The sequence below is a fragment of the Prenolepis imparis genome, unplaced genomic scaffold (genome assembly GCF_030444845.1).
Source record: "Prenolepis imparis isolate NDT839.2.m4 unplaced genomic scaffold, iyPreImpa1.0 SCAF_10, whole genome shotgun sequence".
Lineage (NCBI taxonomy): Eukaryota > Metazoa > Arthropoda > Insecta > Hymenoptera > Formicidae > Prenolepis > Prenolepis imparis.
In genome coordinates, this window is record NW_028141168.1 from 15,121,216 (window position 1) to 15,141,017 (window position 19,802).

Consider the following 19,802-nt stretch of genomic DNA (forward strand, 5'->3'; position numbering starts at 1 on the left):
TTCAAAATCTCAACTCAATCTCAATGAAATTTATAATTCAATAATTGATAATTACTCACAATGAATAAATCAGAGCGAAGCAGCTTCCTAGCTAATTTGAAATTTGCAAGTGTCAACAATGGTGCCAATCGCAACCGGAATGAAACATGAAACGAAACGTATGCGGGCTTTAAGGCTCCTGGGTGCTCACCGCGGCCATATTGGATTGTGACGTCAGAGGCGAGAAAGCACACGCTGAAAATTCTTAGATGCCATTTTTTAATGAAAAGATATTTCGATTAAACAGCACTTCAGATGGCTTTAGCATACTCTTAAAAACCCCCGAAAACTATCCTTTTCCCTTTATAATCAATCAACATCTGTAAAATGATCGAGATATCAGACTTTGACATGCGGAATGACTGCGCATGTGCAAAGACCAGACGGACTGGGCTTCATAATATTACATTTTACAGCTGTTGATTGATTATAAAGGGAAAGGATAGTTTTCGGGGTTTTTTAAGAGTGTGCTAAAGCCATCTGAAGTGTTGTTTCATCGAAATACTTTTTTATTTCGAAATGGCATCTAAGAAATTTTAGCGTGTGTTTTCTCGCCTCTGACGTCACGATTTCGACATGGTCAGAAAGGAGCCAGGAGCCTTGAGCAAATCCACCAATCACAATCATTCTTATTACGTGACAGTGATTGGTCAATTAGCTTAAGGCTCGTTTACATTTCGTTTCACACCAGCCTTAAGGATGACGTCAGTATCACTATAATTATTATACTATGCCGTCTATGTATTTTACGTCTATGGACAATCCTGCTCTTCATTTTAACCTCTTTATGGTTGTTCATTTATGTACATTAACATTACATACGTGTCAATACCGATACTTGTTACACGTGTACATAAACAAATTCAGATTTTTATTTCCTAGTATCATTATACACAAGAACCAACGATGACAGCATTAATGGTATTACATAAATTTTGGTCCGAGTACACGAAAAGTACACCTAAGAAACTCAAAATTATCGATGCGTACTTATTGTACGTGTTTCTTACGGGTGTCACTCAATTCGTTTATTGTTGTCTTGTCGGCACATTCCCTTTCAACAGTTTTCTCAGCGGTTTTATATCCTGCGTATCCTGCTTTATTCTAGGAGGTAATTATATAGAATATGTTACGCAAGGATACATTAAATATATATTTTATTGAACAATTTTTATTTTATCGCATTTAGCTTAATTTGAATTTATATCACACATACTCTAATATTTTATCTTATATATAAAATTATTATATAAAGTAATAATTTCTCTATATATTTTGTAAGTTAAATGATTGTGATGTATATATTTGTAAAATATATGTGTGTATTTTGTTTCAGTTTGTCTTCGATTGCAAGTTAATCCACAAAATAAAAGTCAGTTTCATGGTATAAGCCCAGAAAGAGGATTTGCAGATTTTATTTTTGCACATATTATTTTACATATTGTTATAATGAATTTCATTGGATAAAAGAGGTACACAAATATAATATGTTATTAAAGCAAATCAACATATTAGATATTATGTTAAAGAATTAATTATTTCTGATAGAGTATAATACTTTTTTGTATTTGCAATTATAATTCATAATGATTTAATAAAATTATATATATAATAATTGTTTTTTTTATACAAGAATAAATAATGTATGAAATTATTTTAGGCCTTTAATTTCTTGTTTATTATTTAATGTGATATTAAAGTATATATATAAATTTATACATGAATCCTTCTATATAATAAAAATATAAAATTATTTATGCAAAACAAGGATTGATTCATTATATATCAAATACACATTAATACTTATAAGAGTGCTATATATGTCTCTGAATTAATGGCAATAATGACATTAATGACAATATAACTATAAAATATATTAGATCGCTACTATGAAATACTATCAATATTTTTCAACGATAATATTAGTAAAACTCAATTATCATCTTCCTCATGGTTATAGATGTCATTATGAAGAAATATTAGTGAAAAAATTTTATTTAATATTTTTTACTTGTATTTACATGAAAAATCATTACTTCACTTGTATTAGTTTCACAGTTTTTAAAGTAAAGCAATTATTTTTGTTTGTAATTTATTAGTAGAGTCATCTACTTTCTTTAATTTATCATAACATGTTAATTTATTATTTTCACATATAATAAAATAAAATATTTTTATTACTCGATGCTAAAAATTTATATAAGAATTTTTATGTTATGTAGAATTATACATTATGTAAACGATGTAACTATACAACAATCTATAATATACTTTATTTTATTGATTGTATACAATGCCAAATGAAAGATAAATATTACATTACGATAGAGAAGATATAGGACATGCTCATATTTACAAAGATCTTAAGAAAAAATTCATAATTTACTATAGAGATGTAACTTTTTAAGAGACTTAGAAAAGCATTATTGGACTTGTCTTTTAACTTAGTACCCTTCCTTACTCAGCTAGATGTTGTATTCTTTAGAAGTAATATAATTCAATTAAGTTTCTTCAGTTATGAAAATATTCTTTTCTAATTTTTCACACATTTTATTTACACATTGATACAAATAAAAATAAATTTAATTTTTTACTTTAATAAGATTTAGATTTGCTTATAAAACAAAATAATTTAAATATTTAGAGAGAAGCACAGTAACTATTATTGATATAATATTATAAGAGTTATAACAAAAATAATTAATTTTTTATAAGAATATGCTACATATATGCAGAAAGTTGCATCAAACAAAAATTACTTTAAAAAGTTTATCATCTATTTCCTACTAATATACAACTTAAAGATTGATAAAATAAATAGCTCGATAAATACTTATAAAGTTCTACTAATAAATGTCCACGCTAATATTATTAATAAAATAAGTTTTTCTCGTTTATTAGATGCAAATTTTGCACTAATTTTTATAATGTACGAATATTATACAGATAAAGTGTTTCACAATTCGCGTCCTTAATATTTTAACAGATATCCTGATAAACAATTTTCTCTTAGCAAAAATTTCAAAGCATTTATAATGTATGAATAAATTACATATAAATAAAAAAGATTTCACAAACTTCAAACAAATGAGTACAGAATACAACATTAATATCCAATTAATTTTAAATATAGATTTTGATAAATTTAAAATTCAAAAAATAATATCAAGACATATAATATTGCGAATTGTACAATTGTGATACACGATTCCGTCTCGATGAAGCATTCCCAACATTTCTGCTAGGTAAAACAATTCCAAATTAGGCAGAGAATCTGTTATTAAAATTATGATTGCGAGTTGTAGAACACTACGTATTTATATCCTACAAATATTTTCGAATATGTTGAATGCATACGTGTGAGTGTGTATAAATATAAATAAATCTTTGTGTCAAATTTTATCACATAATCATGTTAGAAACTCAAGTTGTAGATATTATTAATATTTGCATAAATAATGAAAATATAAAAATACTTCTTAAAACTCATTAAAATTTTATATATACATATATATATAATATATATATATATATAATTTTAATGTATATATACATATATATGTATATATAAAATACATATACATGTTTTTATCGAAAACGTGTGTGTGTGTACAAACGTTAATAAAATTAATTGTAAGAGTATTCAAGTATAAGTTACACACACACACACACACACTCATTGTTAGAGCTCAGAAGTTCATGGAGTTTTATATAAAACTTAAATTCTTATCATGGCGCAAGAGCAATGGAGATAAATTTTTAGTTCTAATAAACAATATGACAAAATATTTATTTTTTGCGATTGATATCGTTTATATTGACCATATGATTACTATAACTCAATAAATTATTGGAAAATAGCATTTCACATATACAACAAAAATAAAACAAAAATATAAATTTTGACGAGTTTAATTTCCGATATAGATATATAACAAAGAACTTTGTGTAAAAATGTTGTATTTTTTATTTGTGAATAAATATTAGAATTATTGTGTTGGGTTTTAGTAAAGAAAAAAGAAAAAAAAAGATCTAATAATAAGCTCTATATGAAATTATACATCAATTTTAATATATTCAATATTATTAAATATCCTAAGAAAAAATTCATTGTCAAATAAACTTTCTAATAAACTTCCGAACTCTATTTCACATTACAAATGAAATCAAGATTTACAATTCGTTATTATAATTTTGTGAAATAAGTGCATTTATATATATTTTAGAAAATATAGTCATCATCAATTTTAGATTAAAATTTACTTTATCATAAATTAATAAAATTTTAATACATATACAACTATAGATTGTATATATGTATATGTATGTGAAATATTTGACAAATTAAGAAATTTTTATTATTTTTTTTAAATAGAAAATTTTATAATCAAGCAAGTATGTATTTTATATTCGACTTACAGGCACAAATGCAGAATAGATGATTACATCTTTAAGTAAAGAATTTTGCTCTTTGTATCTCTTCTATATAAATCATGATGATTGTACTTATTATAAATAAATAAATAAATATATGTATATATGAATTTTTTTTCAAATAACTATTAAAGTTTTACTATAAGCACAACTAAATCAATACTTATTAAATTGGCACGTGTCACACTTTAATTTACTTATGGCACTAAATACATTAAATTAAAATTTGGTATAATTATTACAATTAAAAAATATATATATTCTGATGTATTCGTATATATAATTTACTGTTATCTTAAAAATTATATAAGGAGTATTGTACAAGAAAAATAAAATCTAAAACAAAGATTTTAATCTGTTCAAAAGTGGACGACAATGCAAACTTATAAGCTTTATCAAAGAGCCTAATAAGATTAACTCTCTGTATCATCTATATAATTTATTTCCTAAAATATATGTAATAATATATAATATACATTACTGTGTAGGCATTAGTAAGTTTCACCAATGGGTCTGGTGTTTAAGTAAGATTACATAAAAATCTTAATTTCATCTTCTAGCATAATTTATTCGACTCATTGTAGATTTCATCATTACTCAATGGCATTAGCGCAATGTTAATAATCGTTCATGAGTATATCATTCACAACCTCTCGATATTCTTAGTTCTTAGCAAAATTGTCATGCCTAATCTCTTAACTGTGACTTTAATTTGCCGTTTTCGGAACATTAAGAACGTTAACTGTTAAACACACAAAAAATCTTTTGATATACTCTTGCTGTATTTAATGATCAGTCATCAGCAAAGAGTATGTTGTCTACAATCTTGTCTCATACTCAAAAAGAAAAAAGAATATGCAGCCTGCCAATTTTACATCAATTATGAAGCTCTCTCTCTCTGCGACTTAAATTCAAAATAATTATAACAGGTCTTACGGCTGCTTATTATCTAGGATATAGTATTTATTATCTATGAATTTGTCGACTCAATTTCAGATTTCCGATTCTGTTTCTCTAGATATCTTCTGCGTGCTGTTAATCGCATATGCTCTTTTCGTCGTTGAAGTATAAGTTCTCTCTCAGCAGATGATTTCGAAAAACGTCCAAGATTCGAAGGTTCTTCTCCACTATAAAAATAATAATTGCATGTATATATTAATTTTACAAAAGAAGTAATGCCTAAATTACTAGTATGAAAAGTTTTTTATTTATTAAGGTTCTTCATCTCTTACTTAAGGTTTCTGATCTCCAGTATATGCATTTGAAATGACTATAATTTATATTATTTGTTCAAATAATATTCAATTTATGATATTTTTAGAGATTTTGTATTTTTAAATTTCTAACAAAAATCATTAAATAAACAAATTCAGACATATAATCAAAACAGTTAGTAAATAAAAATGAAAAAATATACAATATTTCTCATGTCTTTTTAAAATTTTTTTTGCATCTCCATTACCTATCAGCAAATGGAATATCGAATCTAGGATCCAATGAATTTTGGACCGAAGAACTGGGCATAATATTTGTCATGCTTGTTTGCATCTGTGGGACGGATTCTGCTTGTGGTTCTTCGATCAAATGATGCGGTATAGTTAATACTCCATCAAGTATATTTTCAACTGTCCATTCGATTGATCGAGTCATTCTAAGATCTTCCAGGATGACATTGCGAGGATAATGAGGGAAAAGTTGTTGAACCTAACAAAGAATGTTTTTTTTGCTATTTCCGCTATATAGCTAACTAATATATATAAATCTCTTTTTATAAATTAAAGTAATACACTTTTATAAAACTCTATAAAATTTATTTGTAAAATACCCATAAAATGAAAAAAATTGATATAATTTTATAATTTAAAATTAAATTTTTTTTATAAATAAGTACTTGTCTTGTCATAGCATCCATCTGGGAATTAGTATGTGCCAATGTAGAGATGTTACCACGTAGCCTATTGTGCGAGACTTCGACGGAAAAGCTGGGCAACCAAGACACATATCTTGAGCCATCGAGGAAAAGAAAGAAATGATTGCCATTTCTTCTCGTAGGAGTCTGTGGTTCAGGTGGTATTTCTGGTGTATTCTCTCTGTGATTTGCTTGCATACTCAAGGCCAATCGACAAGTGGGACACGAAGTGTCCTGTTCTAACCAGGATTGTAAGCACGAGTTGTGAAACAAGTGTGCACAGGGTAACTTACGAGCGCTTTCCATCCTTTCCCAGCATATTGCGCAATTATCAGAATTCTCAGCTAATTCCTCTTGCGAAGCCATTGGATAACTAAAAATGGAGAAGTTACTTACTCCAAAAAATCTTTAACAATTTGTGCGTCTTTCATATTATACATATACACAGGATATTATATCATATATATCTAAAAATTATGCATTTTTTTAGTTTATAATAATAAATTATAGTTTTTGTAGGTTTTATATAATTTTTGAAGTTGCTTTAAATAGCTCTATCAATGCTACGATAAAATTAATATAATAACACAATCATACTAATATTATAACATAAATATATTACATACTTTTGCTCCATATGATTCAGTACAGCTAAATAATTCCTGTGCTTTGTGATTCTCCGTTGTATCTCATAAAATAGGTATCTAAGTTGCATGCAAATCACTAGCGATGCCATGCTCAGAAAGATATTACTCCACAAAAGCATGTGACTGTGATGAAGAAAGTCAACTGCCAACACAATCAATTCTGATATCAAATCCGTGTAGTAGGTTAAAGGACCACGTTTGTCCCAAGAGCGTTGCGCCGAAGTACCAGCGCCACGTGTATCGTACAAATGAATCACATAACGTAGCATCACATGAATAGTACGTACTCCAAGCAGTATGCACTGTTACAGAGAAGAATAAATAGTTATTAAACAAGATGAGATTAATCAAATATTAAATTGTCTTTATACGATAAACTTCGCATTTTTTTTAATCTTATTTTAAAGTATGATTCTTGAATCGCAACAAATTAAAACAATTTCTGATAATTTGCATTTAAAATATAACATTTTATATTTAAATTATACATAAAATATTTATATAATTATAATTTATAATATATATATACAATAGATGACTGAGTTTAATTCATTTCTAAATATTATTTATATCTGAATTTTATTTGTTTAATACAAGAAATATATAATCTTTCAATTTTAATAATTTTCTGTTGCATTTAAAATCAATATTTTCTTGACAAAATGTTTCCAAATTATAAGCAATTGACAAAGAATTATTTTGCCATAAGCTTTGAAGTAACAATAAGCTTCAAGAGAACTGATAAATAATAGAATCGTATTTTTTAGTTACTTTTAAATGCATTACTGTTAACAGAATTTTCATTTTCTTCGAAATTTTGTATAAATAAATGAAATTAAAAATTGAATAATATTCTGATATAAATAATTATCGAGAAATGATTGATGCACTACGATTTACCTCAGCTGCCATAAAAGCAAAAGTGTTGAAAGATATGAAGAAAAAGGCTGCAGCAGTGCACAGTAGAAGCATGAAGGAAGATAGTGCAAGAATTGACGCCAACAATCCGAGAAGTCGTGCATGACTCCATCCTGGTGTGGTGGGTGAAAAGGATAGCTGAAACACGAAAATTATATTATAGACATATAAGTATAGACTACATGCATTGCGATGTCGTCTCTGAAATCCATATTTATTAGGTTTATGAATTAGATATTACATTTCTTGAAACATATAACAGTTTTTAATTTATCAATTATTAATTCTTAATTCTTGATTATTTTTGACAAGAAAACATTTTGAAAGTAAACTTATTTTTATTTTAAATTAACATTTGTAAGAGTGTGCAAAACTATAAAAGATGTTTTTATATTTTGTTTCAAGATGACTGCCTAAAACTTCTCTATTGCATTTAATTTTTATTATTAGACTCACATATTCAAATCGATCCTTGCAGAGTTGACTAAGAAGGCTCAGGAAGCCAAGCGCAGTAAACCATGCCCACCAAAGTACGACCTCATCCATGTATTGTACGTTCAAAACGCCAAAAACAAAAATAAATTTGTAAAAAACAAAATTCCAGAATTTGTCCTTCAAATGTTGTCTTTCCGAAACACGTAGTTCACCAAATACGAGCTTCTGAATAGATTTGCCAAGAAGAATCAACACACAGTAAGCCATGTTGATCAAAGTCTGTGGATCAAAAAAAGAAATTATAAAATATATAATAAGCATGAAAACAAATAATTAAAAAAAATCCTTCTTATAATTACATTCTTCATAATTCGAATATTTGAAACTCTTTAATAAAAGTTCATTAATTGTAATATGAATCTGGATTTTGGATCTGATCTCAGGTTTTTTTTTTTTTAACATTGATAATCAATTTTAATTTTTATGCATAATGAAAAGAAATAAATTGTTTATTTTTTAACAAAATAAAATAATGTTTTTGGATACATACATGTTATATACATGATAAATAGTCGAAATAACTATATTGTTTAATCGTTGCCAACTAGCAAAAAGGCCATCTAATTTTAGGCTCAAATATTTTCTGTTTCAATGTCTGCCAAATATTTCGAAATACGCGAATGCAATTATTTGAGATGCAAATTGTTGGAAGATTTTGATATGCAAGACTTTTTTTGATAAAATTATGTAAATTATTTTTTTATTCTCATTTAAAATATTAAGCCAAATAAAATATATAATGTTAAACCATTTGCTAATGTTAAAAATTTCAAAACACATAATGTTTTTTAATATTATTATGTATTGAAAAATACTGTATTAAATATATGACAACTTCTTTAATTTTATATCTTGCTGATGACATAAAATAATTTTTTAAATTCATAAAATATTAATTTAGTTTTTTTAATTTTATAAAATGTTGAAAAATTAATGGTGTATAATGTGCTTCTCGCATTTTCCCTTCTCGCACGAATAATTTCACAATTAAATGATGAATATTGTTAAACAATGTTTTATGCAGAATAATTATTAATAAACAAATATTTGTTTATTAATAATTATTAAATTTACTTAATTATTAAATGATATTATACACTATACATAATCAAATGATAAATGCAATGACGGAATCCTACGATCTCAATATTATTACTTCTTCTATTATGTTGTATAACACAAAGGTGAATTAGCATATTTACACAACACGGATGCGGATGCGGAATACGAGTTTTGCGTTACAAATTTCTAAATATAGCATAACGCATAAATAAATTTAGAATATCTATTCCTTTCAAATACAATAGCTAGACATAATCGTGATAGTTGCGTAATCTTGCGCTTATAACAAGAACTTATAACACTTGCACTTATAACATGTAACAAGATACGTAATACTATTACATATATAGAAGGAAGAAAGTAATGTATTCAAACACTGCCGTAACAACCGGAAGATTTTTTTCAAATAGAAATCAATAGACGTATTATAAACAAACCCATTGATTTTATTTAGACTGCGAACGATCGAATCTTTATATTAATATACCATATAAAACTATGTTATTAAATTTCTCATTATATAAACTTTCACCTCGAATTCATCATTATTCATCAATATTTTTACACGATATAACGTGTCGTCATTGTATTAATTATAAGTAAAAAATCAGATTGCAAAATTTCACAATTTACTTTCTGTATTTTAAGAAGTAGGTGATAAATGATCAATATAAAATTTAATTTTTTATATATGAATTGAGTAATTTTGAATAAGCATACCCAGATACAGACAGGTTCGTCCACCATACATTCTAGAAGTTCTTTGAAATGCATGCCAAGACTTCTTGGATCCGTTGGATTTGTGTCATCTCTGGTTATAGTGTTAGCATCGATGTGCGTGTGATTCGTTCTCCAAGCAGGATCCTTGATTATTTGAGTGGCATAATATATAGAGCAGGATAATATGGCGAAACTTATGGTAGTGTATAACCGGAGATTTGGAACCGGTAATCGGTCTAAAAATTCCATCGGCATGATTGGAGGAATTTTGAAATATTTCTAATCGTCGAAGCACTTTCTAGATCTGCAATCAAATTTAAATCATATTAGAATTCTAAACTGGAAAATTACTTTGTCTTATAAATTTTATTACGCTTATTTGTGATTATATATATAATTGAGACAATTTTGAAATATTAAAGATTTAAACAATAATTATCAACGGTTACTATTATTATTAGTATTATTAATTCCTACTTTTTATAATATTTAAAAAAATAAAAATAATAATATTAATATTTGCAATAAAATATTTTTACACATTTTCTACTGATTGTGAGAGTCAACTTAATAAATAATACATTTTCCTTAAAAGATATAAAAATATGATATTAAATAATTCTCTAATCTTATTTTAGTATATTTTCTAATATATTCTTTAGTTTATTGCTTTATCATAGAAATTTTATTATATTTTAATAATGTACAGTTTTTCTATATTTCTCGCAATATTTACGGAGATAATCAATAAATTGCATTTCTTTTTCTTTCTCTTTCTCTACTACTAAAAAAAATTTTATTTTATTAGATATTGAATTTTTGTCATAATGGTTGTTAAATTTAATTATAAAAAATTCAAGAAATATAATAATGAGAAACTTTTTTTAGGATCTTTTTTAAAGATATTGCATAAAAATACAGACATATTAAATATAATGTTTCGAATTATATAAGTGATTATGACTCAACGCTAGGGGAAAACAACTTTATAAAAATAATTATATCGCGTGCGTTTTATCGTCCTTTCTTCTGAAAAGTAACTTGTCACCGTTATCATTTCTCAAATAATAACGAGTTGTTACAATTTCCGTCCTGTTTTTAATGTTAATACAAAATTAAGTATTCAAAATTTATATTTTTAAATGTTATTTTATATTAAAATATAACAAAAGCGATATATCATTATTGATTTTAAATATAATAATTTTTATAATAATAATTAATCAAAAAAACTTGCAAAAAAGCTTTTTTATAGAGCGGGATTTGATAGTTCTTACATTGTCAATTTATAACCAGTATTAAATACTAATTGTAAGACTGATTGGTCAATCGTGCTGGTTTTTTTATCCTCGATCGATGTGTGCTAATGGATCTTTCCTTTTTAAAATTTTTAAATGTGTAAATGTAAATAAAAAAAAAGAAAATTTAAATTAAAGAAGTACAATAGCAAATAACAGCCAAAGTGCAGTAATTAAATACAAAAATATAACATTATTTTTATCTTGTATAGCTTGAACATTTCGGTTTATTTTCTGACCTATCTCATTGTCACACAGTGTGAAAGCAAAAATAAAGAAAAAACACATCCGTCAGAAAGAATTAAGTTGAATACCTATCATAATTTGTATAAACATGTCAGTCGTTAATTGATGCTTTTAGCGAAACAAATTAAATTTAATGAATAATTTAGTTAAAGTATAGATTTTTTTAGATAAAATGTTAAACAATTTTGAAACGAATAAAATCGATTCTGTTATTCGAATAAATATTTCATGAATAAATATTTTAGAATAAAACGAAAAGGCTTAAATATTGATAAATGTTGTAAATATAATAAATTCTCAGGTAACTCTAATAAGAGCCAGACACAACAAAATTTGTTTTTAAATTCTTCTTTATTTAATTTTATATATTAAAATTAATGCGCCTAATTTGTTTCTGCACCTGACTCTTTTATTAGCCTGAATAAATATTTTATTATTCAATTAAACTCATCTGCTATGCAATTAGCAAAATGTATTCTTATTTTCTGTCATTATAACAAATTTATACATACGCTTTAAAGTCAGCCTTAACCCATTCGCATATACACGAATGTGTACAGCAATTAAGTAGCAATTAACATGCTTTGTATATTTCTCAATATTTATATAAATTATTGATTATTTTTTTGTATGTAAATATCACATGTGTAGAGAGATATGTGCATTTTATTTAGATCTTATTAGATATTATTTTAAGATAATTCCGGAGAGATAAGCAGAATAGAAAAAGAATGATCGATGATATTTACGTAATACAAACACCGCACTTAAGCAGAATTCATAAACAAAAGAAATAGTGGTAATTTTTCAATAACTTTAATATCAATAGTAAAAGATTGAAAAACATTTTTTCTGACTAATATATTGAGATTCAAAATTTTTATCAAAATTGTTATACATGTTACATTAATAACAATATCAATATCAAAATTATATCGTTTTTGTTTTACATATTTTAATATAAAAAAAAATGTTTAAAAATATAAATTTTAAATGTGTGTTTTATATATAATTCTGTCGTATAATAGTGTTAAAAAAAGTAACGGAAATTATAACAATTCATTATTTTTTTAATAATAATGAGTTATTTTTTAAAATCAATTTATAAAATTACTTTCCAATCCTCTGATATTCCTATACAGTTATACAATATTTTGATCTATTTGAGATTGAACAACTTTGATATTGTGTGCATTGTTCTTGACGATATTGATTGACATGTCGACAGATAGAAAGTGACAAAGTCAGCAAAAGGGTTAACGTAATATATTGTTACCTGCAAGCTGATGTGATTGATAATTCAAAATTGATGATTCAAAATAATATTTTTATCGTAATAGCTTTATAATTTTTTTTCTTGATTTTTTAATCAAATTTTTTGCATGATTAAATAATAATGATTCAAAGATTTTTATTTAGCTATTTGATAAAATCATCACATATCTTTTTAAGAGTAGATTCTCTGGTCAATTTAAACACAATTTTTTTTAGCAAAAATGTTGAAATATTCAACATCAATTAATATTAATTATTTCCAAGTTATAAGCGAAAAAAAAGGCTTTTCGCAAACTAAACTTTGTGAAGTTAGAAGGTTAACAAAATTATATTTTTCAGTTAAATTCATGTCGAGTTTATTGATATAATAAATAAAATTTTAATTTAGAGTTTAGTTACAAAAATATATAATAGAAAAAATAGAAACTTCCAAAAAATGATGCTTCTCGATATTTTCATTAAGAAAAAATCATTTTCAAATTGGTCAATTAAAAAATCTGCTAAAAAGACCTCTGATTTTAAAACACCCTATGTGTATGTGTATAAGTGTACATTATGTATGCATGTATGCATATGTATATATATTAGCACTTTTAAAATAAAATGTGACTTACAATGTAATTTTTATTATATGTAATATTTTCGAATATTTTTAATACGTCTCATATATACTTTACATCAAATCTAAAAATGTAATTAGAATATTTTTGTCATTCTAGTTTATGGGTAACTATGGTAGTGAAATATATAATAGTATGAGCGGGATCCGGTAGTTGACATTATCACTTGACCAGAGTACTAAAACTGATTAGTCAATTGTATTGATTACTCTAACAAGTATCGATCGATATGTGTGGATATGTTCCATTGGAATGTGTGCTATCGTAATTCTCCCTAATAGCGTATATGACAATGTGTAATATAATTTTTTCCTGACTAAAATTACTATTTGTATGTAAAATTAAATATGTTTGTATTATTATTTAAAAAAAAAACTATGTTAAAAACCAAATTAATGGTTGTGATTATAACATAGTTGACGATTTATCAATAGATTTTATATATAAATAACATTAATTGTTAAAATATAATGATTCATCATGTAAATATGCCGACATATACATGTCTTGTTCAGTTTAAAAAAATATTGAATATTCAAGAGAGATGTTTATTTATATAAAGTTAGCTTCGCACTTTTTGAATTTCGTATTTATATTGTATTTTTCACATTGTTTTACGTTTGCATCGAATTGTGTCATAAATCGCAGCTTAATAATTTAAAGCATTTTTCGGAAAATTTTAAAAAAATTTCTATCAGCCCTATACTTTTCGAATTGTAAATTTCTATCGATTGTGCTGCATTATAAAATGTTTGTGCCACAAATTCCAAGTCAATAATAAAACCATATTAAAGAAAACTTAAATGTGCATTAGTAGCCTTGCATTTTTTTGCGATTAAGCTCTTTTTTCGCTGAATTCGCACAAATTTGTGTCGTGTTGTACCATTGGAAAAATCTCGCTATTTCTTTTCTCTCTCATCTAAAAAAATCTAAAAATATATAAATATATGACAATAATATATAAATAATTTTGTAACATATTTATTTATGATTTCTGTAGATTACGTTTTTATATTGTGTTAATTATTAGAAAAAACAAACTAACTACTACAACTAAATTATTAGAAAAGATAAACTAAAAAAAAAATACTAATTGTAAATAAAAAAAATTTATATAAAAAACAGAACAAAACAAAAAATAACAAGAAGCCAAATTAAAACCTTCCACATATGGGTCCTTATAAGATAAATAAAATATATGTATACATAATTCAGAATTCACATTATGAATTATGATATTAAAGATAAAAGTAAAAAAAATTTATTTTTCCAAATTCTATTGTATGGTGACATTAATTATTACTGACTTCACGTCCGTGACACAAATCGATACAAACGTAATTAATACAATACATAATTAATAGAAATTCACAATGCACAAAAGGTACAAGGCTGGCACAAGTTTTATTAATAACAATACGAAATTGAAAAAGAGTGTGGAGTTAACTTTATGCAAGTAACATGTTTCTCAATTTCTCAAATAGATTATAAAAGAAAATTAACTATAGTTATATTTTAAATAATATAAACTGATTATAACGATATTATAATGCAAAAAATACAATTTTATAAAATTATATTGTATTTTATCCGACAACCCCCCTTTTAGGCAAAGTAAAAAAAACTAAACCAAGAAATTAATTCAAAACAATTAAATTCAAGATAAAAATAGGAATTATTAAAAAGATTTACAGTTTTGTGAAAATTACAGCAATATAATTTTATCGTTCGGTGCAATCTTATTCAATCTTATCGATTTAAAAGATGAAAGAAAAGAGAAACGCAAAATCTTAAAAGGCTAAAGATATGCATAAATGGCTAGAAATAAATGAAATAGATGGCTATATATATATATATACACATACCACATATATACAAAGACGAAAAATCACCCTTAGCTGGCGCCAAGACACATTTTCTCAAGCGTGTCGCGTAACCAACATCATCAATGCTGGCGATGGTTGTTTTGTCGTCTATCATTTATCGAAATACCACTCTCTGTATACACAACATACATTTATACACGGTTACATAAAAAAAATGAAAAAAATACCAGCTAGCAAGCCGTATTATATAAGTCGTGTAGCGAGAATAAAAAGAAATTAGTCGCAGCGATGGAAAGAAAAAAAAGCGAAAGGAATATATACGTATGTACGGAGCCAGGTGTACAGTTACGGAGGAGAGAAGGAAAGGGCGAGATAAAAACTAGATAGAACAGCAGGGAGTGAGAGAAAGAGAGAGAGAGAGAGACGGAATATGGCTTCCTCCGAGCAGCGTCTCCCTCCGGATGACATGTGTCTGTACCTACCGGGGGGAAAGAAGAAAACAAAAAGTAAAAATAAATGAAATCTCTCAAAAGTGTCCGAGGCTCGCTTTATTTTACGACGGACGTCTACATCGTAAACATGTCACGAAATCCCGATGGAAGACCTCCAAGCTTGACGCGATACAAATGCGCCTCATCGATTAGCGGACGCGACACGACACGACGACGACGACGTACGAATGAGTATATTATATATTCTCTCTCACATTGCGCGTAAAAGACGCCCGCGATGGATCCTCGACGATGATTAATACGGCATATCGCGAACCGCGACCAAGGCCGCTAATATCACTGCCAATTACAGTCAAAATTTGACACCGAGCAGCTCGACACCTCGCACCGTTAGAAATGAGACTGAAACTCGCTCGGTAATGTGACGGTATATATATGTATAATCGTACGTGGGAGAGAGTCTCTTTCTCTCCCTCCCTCCCTCTTTCTCTCTCTCTCTCTCTTTTGTGTGCGTAGGAGCTAATTGTAAGTTACACATACGAACTGGAAATATATATTATGCGAGCACACACATTTCCAAGAGACGTTTCTTACTTTTTTGTATAAATATATAAACTATAATAATAATGAAGAAAGGGAGACAAAAGAAAAGGGATGTGTCAAAAATAGATATTACAATAGCATTGAAAAGAAGACGAATAGATAAATAGATTCTCGTCATTGAAGAGCACTGATACTACTGACCGTTTTTCAATTCAAGCTTTTAATAATATATCCCTCATTGGCCTCCATATATCTGCTCTTCTCGTACGATCGTTTTTGAAAGCAAACTTGGATTGATTGAATGATTAATTAACTTGTAGAATGATTAGCGACAAAATTTCTAGCAATTATATAAATATAAATATAATAGAAATATTGTCGATCAGTTTGATCGAAGCACAGATAAAATATATATGTATAGATAGAGATATCCTTGGATCGACATGTGATCATAGGAGTCGACTTGTGTCGTTAAATAGAAAGATATACATAGAGGGGACACTTCATTGTGCTCGATAGACCAAGTTTCTAGTGCGCATGCGTCCGAAGGCCCCCCTTACGCTGGGTCCACAATAGGTGATTTAAGCCCTAAGCCTTAAGAAATTGACCAATCACAGTCGAGTTTTCTCCTCATACTTGACTGCGATTGATCAATTTCTTAAGGCTTAGGACTTAAATCACCTATTGTGGACCCAGCGTTAAGCCTAGTCTACAATAGAGTCGTAAGGTCGTAAACGTAAGAAATTGACCAATCAGAGTCGATTATTCTCCTCGAATTCAACTGTGATTGGTCAATTTCTTACGTTTACGACCTTACGACTCTATTGTAGACTAGGCTTTACAGTGGGTCCACAATAGGTGATTTAAGCCCTAAGCCTTAAGAAATTGACCAATCACAGTCGAGTTTTCTCCTCATACTTGACTGCGATTGATCAATTTCTTAAGGCTTAGGGCTTAAATCACCTATTGTGGACCCAACCTTAGGCCAGATCTACAATAGGTGTAATAAACCCTAAGCCTTAAGAAATTGACCAATTACAGTCACGTTTTCTCCTCATACTTGACTGTAATTGGTCAATTTCTTAAGGTTTAGGGCTTACTACATCTATTGTAGACCCGGCCTTAGAGCTTATTAGGGCTAGTCTACAATAGAGTCGTAAGGTCGTAAACGTAAGAAATTGACCAATCACAGTTGAATTCGAGGAGAATAAACGACTGTGATTGGTCAATTTCTTACGCTTACGACCTTACGACTCTATTGTAGACTAGGCTTTACGCTGGGTCCACAATAGGTGATTTAAGCCCTAAGCCTTAAGAAATTAACCAATCACAGTCGAGTTTTCTCCTCATACTTGACTGCGATTGATCAATTTCTTAAGGCTTAGGGCTTAAATCACCTATTGTGGACCCAGCGTTACACCTATTGTAGATCCGGCCGTACGCTTATTATCACAATCGATCCAATACTCGACTGTGATTGGCTTATTGCTACGTCATCTAAATTTTGTCCAATTATGGCTGCCCTCGGCTCACATTCGCTATATGAGTCTTTTATGCATGTCAAGAATGTAAATAATCGCTTTTTCTGAATTAAAAATAATTAAGCGGCACACCTCGAACAGAGTTGATTTTTGATGAGAATCTAACAAATTGTGCGCGTCAATGTAAGAAACAATAATGTCGCAACAAAGTGCTATTGTGCAAACGACTAACACAGGTTCTGATATGACACCTGTGCTTGGGTCTTTACAATCTGTAGGCCCTAATAATCAGATCTCGTCGGTTTTGCCGAACATGCAAAGCAATGTCGGCAGCACCACGACAACAACTATACCGCAGACACAATCTCAACAGACTCAATACATTTCGCAGTCGCCGAAACAAGTATTGCAACAATCGTCCACTTCAACCTCCTTTAACGATTTTCCACAAGTATGTAAACGTAAAATATTTTTACAATTATATTTTTAATATTTAAACAATAAAGATAAGGTTACTATCAGCAAGAAGATGATAAAGGACACACATATATATATATATATATATAAATTTTTTTATAACATACAACTATAAAAAAGTCATTTATTTATATAAGTTTAACATGCAATAAAGTTTATTTACTTTACGCAACTTGTGACTTGTCATCCTCTTTCTTGATTGATCTTATTTTTAATATATTACTTTTAATATAATATTTGCTAATTGATACTATTTGATTTTAGTTTTTAACAAAAACAAGATTACAAGATTTGGTAAGAGAAGTGGATCCTACTGAACAGTTAGATGAAGAAGTGGAAGAAATGCTTTTACAATTAGCAGATGACTTTGTAGAGACAACAGTAAATGCAGCTTGTCTATTGGCTAAGCATCGTCATGCGAATACAGTGGAAGTTAAAGATGTACAGTTGCATTTGGGTAAGTTTTATACATTTCATATATTTGACATATGTATATAAAATTAGACTCGCTAAATTTTATGCTTTGGAACCATAGTAAATATAAACACATTAATCAAGTGCTATGTCAAAATTAGAGAGAGAAAAAAGAAGCTTTAGAAGATTGTCATTCGATTTAGTTTTCAAGTGCTCACTTTAAAATTGTTCAAATTTTATTTGATATTATTTTTAAATCGTTATTATGGCGTTCTCATTGAGTAAAATCTATAAATATTTTTATAAATTTTATTCACATTAGATCTTTATAAATTTTGAATGTCAAAATCTATACTATTAAAGTTTTATTTACAATAAATTGCACAAATATTATAAACATTGATGCTATTTATATTTTAATTTTTAGAAAGAAATTGGAACATGTGGATTCCTGGTTTTGGTACAGATGAAGTACGTCCATACAAACGAGCTACTGTCACTGAAGCACATAAACAAAGATTAGCACTTATACGAAAGTCTATTAAAAAATATTAAATGATTTGTAAGTTACATTTAATTAGTCTTAACTATTAAACTATTATATTTTATATCTTTTTAACTATTATTACTTCATAATTTGGTGTAATTTGTACCTAAAATATCTCATAATTTTCTTTTTTCATGAAAGTGCGCCAGTTGTTATACAATTTTACAATAAATAATAAAAATAGATTATGAAAATTGTCTTATAAAAATTGCAAATATGTTTAAGCTTTTATTTTAAATATTTATGTAAAAACATATATATGTCATATTTCCAAGCAATAATTTTAGATAAATTATATATACAGACACATACACACACGTTATTCTATAAAATATTTTCCTTAGATTAAAAAATTTTTTAAATATACATGTAAAAAAACTGAGTTAAAAAATGGCAGAC

The 19,802-nt window shown here is 27.3% G+C and overlaps 3 protein-coding genes across 8 annotated transcripts; 2 read left to right on the plus strand and 1 right to left on the minus strand.

The window, feature by feature from the left end:
- Positions 1 to 788: 788 nt before the first annotated feature.
- Positions 789 to 1,693, plus strand: Dad1 (dolichyl-diphosphooligosaccharide--protein glycosyltransferase subunit). The gene is made up of 2 exons (XM_083047788.1): positions 789 to 1,150; positions 1,376 to 1,693. Exons 1-2 carry the CDS (start codon positions 946 to 948, stop codon positions 1,504 to 1,506), a joined length of 336 nt encoding a protein of 111 aa, XP_082903914.1. The 5' UTR covers positions 789 to 945; the 3' UTR covers positions 1,507 to 1,693.
- A 595-nt stretch (positions 1,694 to 2,288) lies between these two features.
- Positions 2,289 to 16,873, minus strand: LOC145941617 (E3 ubiquitin-protein ligase AMFR). 6 transcript variants are annotated; one of them, XM_083047783.1, is made up of 9 exons: positions 16,686 to 16,872; positions 15,529 to 15,661; positions 10,225 to 10,528; positions 8,404 to 8,661; positions 7,930 to 8,085; positions 7,009 to 7,331; positions 6,365 to 6,755; positions 5,936 to 6,177; positions 2,289 to 5,600 (listed from the first exon to the last, which is right to left on the minus strand). In XM_083047783.1, the coding sequence occupies exons 3-9, from the start codon at positions 10,477 to 10,479 to the stop codon at positions 5,444 to 5,446; spliced, it is 1,782 nt and encodes a 593-aa protein (XP_082903909.1). In that variant the 5' UTR covers positions 10,480 to 10,528; positions 15,529 to 15,661; positions 16,686 to 16,872; the 3' UTR covers positions 2,289 to 5,443. The 6 variants fall into 6 exon arrangements, with proteins under 6 accessions (XP_082903909.1, XP_082903907.1, XP_082903908.1 ...); XM_083047781.1 differs by lacking the exon at positions 16,686 to 16,872 and adding an exon at positions 15,972 to 16,356; XM_083047782.1 differs by lacking the exon at positions 16,686 to 16,872 and adding an exon at positions 16,196 to 16,355.
- A 1,128-nt stretch (positions 16,874 to 18,001) lies between these two features.
- On the plus strand, positions 18,002 to 19,781 carry Taf12 (TATA-box binding protein associated factor 12). Its single transcript, XM_083047693.1, has 3 exons — positions 18,002 to 18,416; positions 18,707 to 18,899; positions 19,284 to 19,781. The coding sequence occupies exons 1-3, from the start codon at positions 18,162 to 18,164 to the stop codon at positions 19,409 to 19,411; spliced, it is 576 nt and encodes a 191-aa protein (XP_082903819.1). The 5' UTR covers positions 18,002 to 18,161; the 3' UTR covers positions 19,412 to 19,781.
- Positions 19,782 to 19,802: the final 21 nt, after the last annotated feature.

Coding starts and splice junctions, on each gene's coding strand:
- Dad1 (XM_083047788.1), top strand. CDS start 946: ATGACAGCATTAATGGTATTACATAAATTTTGGTCCGAGTACACGAAA. Junction 1,151..1,375: donor ATCCTGCTTTATTCTAGGAG/GTAATTATATAG, acceptor ATTTTGTTTCAG/TTTGTCTTCGATTGCAAGTT.
- LOC145941617 (XM_083047787.1), bottom strand. CDS start 10,479: ATGCCGATGGAATTTTTAGACCGATTACCGGTTCCAAATCTCCGGTTA. Junction 8,086..8,403: donor GCAAGGATCGATTTGAATAT/GTGAGTCTAATA, acceptor TTCGTGTTTCAG/CTATCCTTTTCACCCACCAC. Junction 7,332..7,929: donor TTGCTTTTATGGCAGCTGAG/GTAAATCGTAGT, acceptor TCTCTGTAACAG/TGCATACTGCTTGGAGTACG.
- Taf12 (XM_083047693.1), top strand. CDS start 18,162: ATGTCGCAACAAAGTGCTATTGTGCAAACGACTAACACAGGTTCTGAT. Junction 18,417..18,706: donor CCTTTAACGATTTTCCACAA/GTATGTAAACGT, acceptor ATTTGATTTTAG/TTTTTAACAAAAACAAGATT. Junction 18,900..19,283: donor AGATGTACAGTTGCATTTGG/GTAAGTTTTATA, acceptor TTTAATTTTTAG/AAAGAAATTGGAACATGTGG.